This window comes from Odontesthes bonariensis, chromosome 7 (genome assembly GCF_027942865.1).
Source record: "Odontesthes bonariensis isolate fOdoBon6 chromosome 7, fOdoBon6.hap1, whole genome shotgun sequence".
Taxonomy (NCBI): domain Eukaryota; kingdom Metazoa; phylum Chordata; class Actinopteri; order Atheriniformes; family Atherinopsidae; genus Odontesthes; species Odontesthes bonariensis.
Genome location: NC_134512.1, coordinates 36,888,623 through 36,895,917, shown reverse-complemented (window position 1 = coordinate 36,895,917; position 7,295 = coordinate 36,888,623). Strand labels below are relative to the sequence as shown.

Below are 7,295 nucleotides of genomic sequence, written 5' to 3'. Positions count from 1 at the left end.
TCAACAGTCGGCTTTCGCCCAGGCTACTGCACACTGGCTTGCCGTTGCAATCTTTTGTTGTGCTAATTACAGCAAATCCGCGCAATATGCATTCTGTCTGGCTTTGGCACCTTGAGGTCGCGCCACCTTGTGGCAGGTCGCAAGATTGCAGCACGAACAGACGAACATCAAGTCAAAGCAACAGACAAACTCGGGCGATCACATAACCTCCTTGGCGGAGGTAATAAAACTAAATGATAAAAGCTATACGCTACTTTTGGATTCATTTTTGGATTTTAGGTACAAATGCGATTATTCGTGATTAATCAGGGAAATCATGTGAATAATTAGATTAAAAGTTTTAATCCTTGCCCAGCCCTAGAAAATACACCAGCAGAAGGAAAACACGGCTGCAGCAGAAGCAGCTGAAAGTTTTTCAGAGCGGAGCGATAAGATCCAAAGAGCTCCAGACATCCTTCAACACGCCTCCTAAACTAAAGCGAGCTCTCCTTTTACTGCCTTTAGACTCATGATTATCACCGGGTCGGACCAAACATTGGAGCATGTCGTATGTAGCCGGTCGTTTTTTAGTTTTCTGTGGCTGTGTTCGAAACCGCATACTTCTCCCACTACTCCTACTACTCATACTAACTTTCTGAGTTAGTATGCGAGTTTGAGTAAGCGAGAAGTTCCCGGATGCATACTAGATTCTCCGAAATGTTGGGTATGCATCATGAGGTTACTACTCATACTCAAACTACCCAAGATGCAACGGGACGTCGCCGATTGTCATTTCCTGTCAAAACTGCAGTTTCAAGCTAGCTACAACGAGGGTAGGTCCACTTCCTGTTTTCAAAACAAAAGCACCAATTGTATGGTAATGGCTTTCCCTATGATAAAAGGCAACGGGTATTTTATTTTGTGAAAATAACAGGAAGTGCGTTGCTGACTGCGGCTAGCTTTAGTAGCGCCGAATTCGTGGGAACAGAATTGTAAACAGCCGGTATTTTGTCAGGTTTTCAACACGCTGGGGATCTAAACGACTACTTTCTCTCCTGAAAATGTTTCAAATGTTGCTAAAGTTTACAGAGTTTAGAGCTTAAGAGAAATCAGCTTCAGGCCGGCTGATTTCGGCTCGGGCAGGAGCAAAATGCATTGTGGGTAAACGCTCTGCATACTGTCTGATCGATGAGTATGCAGTATGTAGTATGTTGTATATAGTATGCAGTATGTTGTATGCAGTATGGAAGTATGTAGTATGTTGTATACTGTATGTAGTATGGAAGTATGGAAGTATGTAGTATGTAGTATGCAGTATGGAAGTATGTAGTATGTTGTATACAGTATGCAGTATGTAGTATGTTGTATGTAGTATGGAAGTATGTAGTATGTAGTATGCAGTATGCAGTATACAGTATGTAGTATGTTGTATGTAGTATGTTGTATACAGTATGCAGTATGTAGTATGCAGTATGGAAGTATGTAGTATGTTGTATACAGTATGCAGTATGTAGTATGTTGTATGTAGTATGGAAGTATGTAGTATGTAGTATGCAGTATGCAGTATACAGTATGTAGTATGTTGTATGTAGTATGTTGTATACAGTATGTAGTGTGCAGTATGCAGTATGGAAGTATGTAGTATGTTGTATACAGTATGTAGTATGTAGTATGTTGTATGTAGTATGGAAGTATGGAAGTATGTAGTATGTAGTATGCAGTATGCAGTATGGAAGTATGTAGTATGTTGTATACAGTATGCAGTATGTAGTATGTTGTATGTAGTATGGAAGTATGTAGTATGCAGTATGGAAGTATGTAGTATGTTGTATACAGTATGTAGTATGTTGTATGCAGTATGTAGTATGGAAGTATGTAGTATGTAGTATGCTGTTTCGAACAGTCTTTGTGTCTCTTTTCAGGGGAATAAGACGGAGAAGAAGAAACGACGGAGGGGAAAGAAAGGTGGAGGAGAGGAGGAGGCAGAGAAGAGGGAGGGGGAGGCGGCGCCTCAAGGACCCACTGAGGTCATCAAGGAGATCGTCACCGAGGACGGCACGGTGATGACAATCAAGGAAGTGATTCCTGGTCCTCACGAGGAGGACGAGGAGGAGGAGGAGGAAGAAGAGGAGGAGGAGGATGACGATGGCAAGATAACACATGCACCCGCACGCCAAACTGTGGGCCAAAGCAAAGAAAACACTTAAAGGAGCAGAAGTTTAGCAGAATTTCTGCTCACAAGTAGTTTTCCCCGACAGGTTCGGCCCCACTGGTGGAGCCCTGCCCGAGGTCCAGCGCCATGGCAACGGTGCGTCAGGGCAAGCTCTTCCTGTACGGAGGGATGTTCGAGGTGGGCGACCGGCAGTTCACTCTGAATGACTTCTACTGCCTGGACCTGCACAAGATGGACCGCTGGGAGGTTCTGGTTGAAATGGATCCGAGTAAGTGAATCCACAAAGCACACGGAGACCAACGCCCACGTGATATGTCGTCGCCATCGGCCACGCCGGCGTGTTGGGCGACACGCCGGAGGAGTAAGACGATGAGATGGGTGAGACGGAGTGTGAGGTTTCATTTGGATTTCTGATTTCTGTCTCCACAGAGACGCAGGAGTGGCTGGAAGAGTCTGAGTCAGAGGAGGAGGAGGGCGAGGAGGAGGGGGAGGGGGCGGCGAGAGGTGCCGAAGGAGAGGAAGAGGAGTCTGAAGAGGAGAGCGAGGACGAGGAAGGCAAGAGATTATTCAGCATCTTTCTCACTTCTCGCCTCTTTCTTTTTTCTCTCATTAGCAACAAGTGCAGTTTGAAGATGAGGACGATCATGATTTTAAAGGGTTTATAGGTGCTACACATCAGAAACTTTATCAGATTATTATCAAATTATTATCATATTGTTATCAGAATGTTATCATATTATCAGAATATCAGAATTATCAGAGATTAATATCTCTAATTATCAGATTATTATTATCAGGGAAACTAGAGGTAATCTATGTAATTTATGGGGATTTTTTTTTTATCTTTATCAGTGAACTAAGTTCCTAAAACGTCGGCCTGAAGCTGATTTCCCTTAAGCTCTAAACTCTGTAAACTTTAGCAACATTTGAAACATTTTCAGGTGAGAAAGTAGTCGTTTAGATCCCCAACGTGTTGAAAACCTGACAAAATACCGGCTGTTTACAATTTTGTTCCCACGAATTCGGCGCTACTAAAGCTAGCCGCAGTGAGCAACGCACTTCCGGTTATTTTCACAAAATAAAATCCCCGTTGCCTTTTATCATAGGGAAAGCCATTACCATACAATTGGTGCTTTTGTTTTGAAAACAGGAAGTGAACCTACCCTCGTTGTAGCTAGCTTGAAACTGCTGTTTTGACAGGAAATGACGATCGGCGACGTCACGTTACGTTGCATCTTGGGTAGTTTGAGTATGAGTAGTAACCTCATGATGCATACCCAACATTTAGAGAATCTAGTATGCATCTGGGAACTTAAACAAAGTTAAAGTTAGTTGGAGTAGTATGTGGACACAGCCTTTGTGTGGGCGAAGCTCCGAAGATCTTCTAACCCGACCCTAACAGAACTCAGATGGGTCAGACAGTAGAACCCCTTGGGTAAACAGACTTCTGCCGTCAGGTCAGATGGACCTGAGCTCTAACTTTAACCATGAATATTTCAAACTGCACCTTTAAACCCTTCCGTCTGACTGTGTGTTTCCAGACGACGAGTCGGAGCACCCGGCTGTGCAGGAGGGGGAGACGGTGACGGACTACCAGGCCCGCACGGAGCCGTACTGGACGGGCCTCGCACGCACCAACATGGGCCCCGACGCCAAGGATAAAAAGGTGGCGAAGGTGGCCCTCGCCATGGCTAAAGTGTTCTACGAAGACCAGTAGGGGAACAGGCAGAACTGTCTGAGTGACTGTGGGAGGGGAGGGAGTGTACTTTTACCTTTAGAAGCTTTTACACACATCTGGGAACGTCTTTGGAACTGTGGAGCATGAAAGAAGAATTTCCCGTTTCTTAAAAAAAAAAGAACCAATGAGCAAACTGTTCAGATGTGTTTACCCATTGCATTTAAGGTGGTATTTCCATTCATTTTCAATAAAAATATCTTTATTCACTGACTTATACACGTCTAATGATGAGACGTCAGCTCATAAAGTGGTCACAGTTAGCATGTTAGCAACATTAGCATCTTCTGGAGGGATGAATTCTGGTCCAGAAGTCGCCCCTCCTCACTCCGGATCAATTTCCAACAACATCTGCTGCTAACCGTCCCTCTGTGTCTGCTTTATTGTTCTGAACAGGTACCGGACTGACTTTTTGTTCTGAACAGGTACCGGACTGACTTTTTGTTGTGAGCAGGTAGCGGACTGACTTTTTGTTCTGAGCAGGTAGCGGACTGACTTTTTGTTCTGAGCAGGTAGCGGACTGACTTTTTGTTCTGAGCAGGTAGCGGACTGACTTTTTGTTCTGAGCAGGTAGCGGACTGACTTTTTGTTCTGAGCAGGTACCGGACTGACTTTTTGTTCTGAGCAGGTAGCGGACTGACTTTTTGTTCTGAGCAGGTAGCGGACTGACTTTTTGTTCTGAGCAGGTACCGGACTGACTTTTTGTTCTGAGCAGGTAGCGGACTGACTTTTTGTTCTGAACAGGTAGCGGACTGACTTTTTGTTCTGAGCAGGTACCGGACTGACTTTTTGTTCTGAGCAGGTAGCGGACTGACTTTTTGTTCTGAGCAGGTACCGGACTGACTTTTTGTTCTGAGCAGGTACCGGACTGACTTTTTGTTCTGAGCAGGTAGCGGACTGACTTTTTGTTCTGAGCAGGTAGCGGACTGACTTTTTGTTCTGAACAGGTAGCGGACTGACTTTTTGTTCTGAGCGTAGCTTCAGCTCGAAGCATGGCGACGGACAGCCTCCACCTTCCATCCAGCCGCATGATCCATATCGATGCAAAGATGCTGATTATGGCAGGTTTAAATGCTGCCGTAAGTTATTATCAGATTAATATCTGTAATTATCAGATTATTATCAGATTGTTGTCAGAATATTATCAGATTATAATTATAATTATTATATATTATATTATAATTATTATAAATGGTGCCGGGGTTCAAAGCGAGAGTTCTGATCAGAACTTTTTCACAGCTGACAGTAAATCTTGGGGAACAGTGGCCTTCAGAACTCTGTCCAAACGTGGCTTTTTCTTCGGTTGTTTCCACTGAGGCCAGGCGGTGAGCAGCTGTCTTTGGAAAGGTGCTGGTATCATCACGGCCGCGTTTTCTTTCAGCCGAACCAATCGCAGAAATGCTGACCCCCGACCCTGACACGTTAGAAACTGATGAGAGAAATCCCGTCTACCTTCAGTGGGAGCAGATTGGAAACTGAAGCATGGCCGGTGTTCTGGTGCTGAGGCCCAAGCCGTCTGTTAAAATGAAGCTGAGCCACAGTCTGTCCCACACAGATGCTCTCTGGGACTAAGATCCCACTGAAAATTATCCCCTTTTCACCTAAAACACTCCAGGAAAGCGGTCTCTTCCTCTTTGATTCTCACTGTCCTGCTGCCTCACACACCAACCTCTCCAGTTTGGTGCTTTAATGGGAGGAAACGTCGGATAAATAGGAGACTGTAATCATGCAAAAGTATGGGGCTGTGCTCGTTAAGCTTGAAAAAGCTGTTAAAGTGGAGATTGAATCACACAAAGGTGGTGTCAGAGTGGACACTTTGGCACAGAAATAATCCCTACGTTTTACATTTGGACACTTTCAGATCCTGTTCATCTGCTGTAGATAGTTCTTTAGGCCTGACAGTTCTTCTTTTGTCCTCCATTTGTCCAGTTTCCTCAAATGTTTTAAGGACACACTGCACACCATGCTGAGATATGCCAAGTTTTCAGCTAACAGCTCTTTGGGAATCACCTTGTTGTTGCAGAAATCCTGTTTTCTGTCTGTCACACTGTGTTATCTTTGCTGTTTTTCACACATGCAGCTAAAGAAATGGGAACAAATGATGTGTCTCTGTGACAGGCTGCTGGGAACAAAGTGCCTAAAGATCCAGTTTAAAATGGCTTCTTTGCTAAGTTGGACACAACACTGGTTCATCCCTTGAGTTAGGAGCCTTTTTCCTGCCTGAATGGTTCAGACTTTTGCACTGAACAGTAAATACTGAAGATAATATTTTAGCTTTATGCTTTTGAGGTACAGTGAAGTCTGGATGATTTTACTATCTGTGATGTAATATTACCCTTCGAGGTTTTCCTTATGGGCTTTTTCCCCCGTGTAATGCATCTCTTTTAAGACTTTTTTCCCCCCCAACTCATTCGTTTTCGTCCTCCACTTATGCCAACTGGAATCTTCTTCCGACTGTGTGACAGAATGATGGATTTCCAGATGTGATTGTCTGCTGTACCCCCTGCAGACAGCCCCAAGCAACACATTAGCTTTGTTTGACTTTAATTCCTCTTGGAGAGGAGGAAGAGAACGGGAGAGGACGGCTAGCTCAGCTGAGGAACGACTGCAATCATGGAAGGATGGAAGGAAGCAGAGGAGAGCCCGAGCGATTGAGGAAGATGGGATGACAGGATGGTGGAAACGGCACGAAAGGGGAGGACGAGTGCACGATGTGTCAGGAAAGACATCAGTCACAGCAGGAGCACCAGCCTCTGTGACCCATTTTATCCTCCGTCAGCAGGCTGAGCGAGGGATGAGAAGAGGCTGATGAATAATACAGGCGAAGGAGAGATGGATGAGAATGAGGCTGCCTTCCTCCCTCAAAGTCCCTCTTCTCCCCCTTTTTTTTTTTCGACTGCGGGATAAAAAAAGACTTTTATAAATAACTAAAGAGATTTTTTGGGGGCGTTCTGCTGACGTGGAGGCGCGTAACCGTCAGAGATACGTCGGTGATGGACGAGTGTCGGACGGGAAGAGAAACCTGTGGAGGGTCGTTGTATCGGTTCAAGGCGGAGGAAAACATCTGGCTCCGTCTGAAATTAGTGCACCTTTAATATCACGCAGGAAAATGTTGAAGTTCCCGGGAACCAAAACAAATGCATATTTTTTAAGGCTGGGAAACGATTAAAATGTTTAATCTGATTAAAGCTGCCGTCGGCAGGTTTTCAAAATTCCGAGTCTAAAGTCGGAAAATTCGAACTGATACAACTTTCAGGCCCCTCCCCCAACCTCTAACGAGCTCCGAATCGCCCCCCAAACCCCCCCCCCCCCCCCCCCCCCCTCTGTGGACGAGGTTGTGCTGCCATATGAATGAAAGTGCCATAACATTTGTTGTGCAAACACACTTTTAACATCAGCATCTTTCTG

The 7,295-nt window shown here is 44.9% G+C and overlaps 1 protein-coding gene across 1 annotated transcript in view; it reads left to right on the top strand.

Moving 5' to 3' along the window:
- Nucleotides 1–4,104, top strand: part of klhdc4 (kelch domain containing 4) — a 23,495-nt gene extending 19,391 nt beyond the window's left edge. The window contains exons 10-13 of the mRNA XM_075471126.1: nucleotides 1,902–2,127; nucleotides 2,238–2,420; nucleotides 2,582–2,707; nucleotides 3,694–4,104. Of these exons, the coding sequence (XP_075327241.1) occupies nucleotides 1,902–2,127; nucleotides 2,238–2,420; nucleotides 2,582–2,707; nucleotides 3,694–3,869 (711 nt within the window). The 3' untranslated portion in view covers nucleotides 3,870–4,104. The remainder of the gene's footprint in view (nucleotides 1–1,901; nucleotides 2,128–2,237; nucleotides 2,421–2,581; nucleotides 2,708–3,693) is intronic.
- The last annotated feature ends 3,191 nt before the right edge of the window (nucleotides 4,105–7,295 follow it).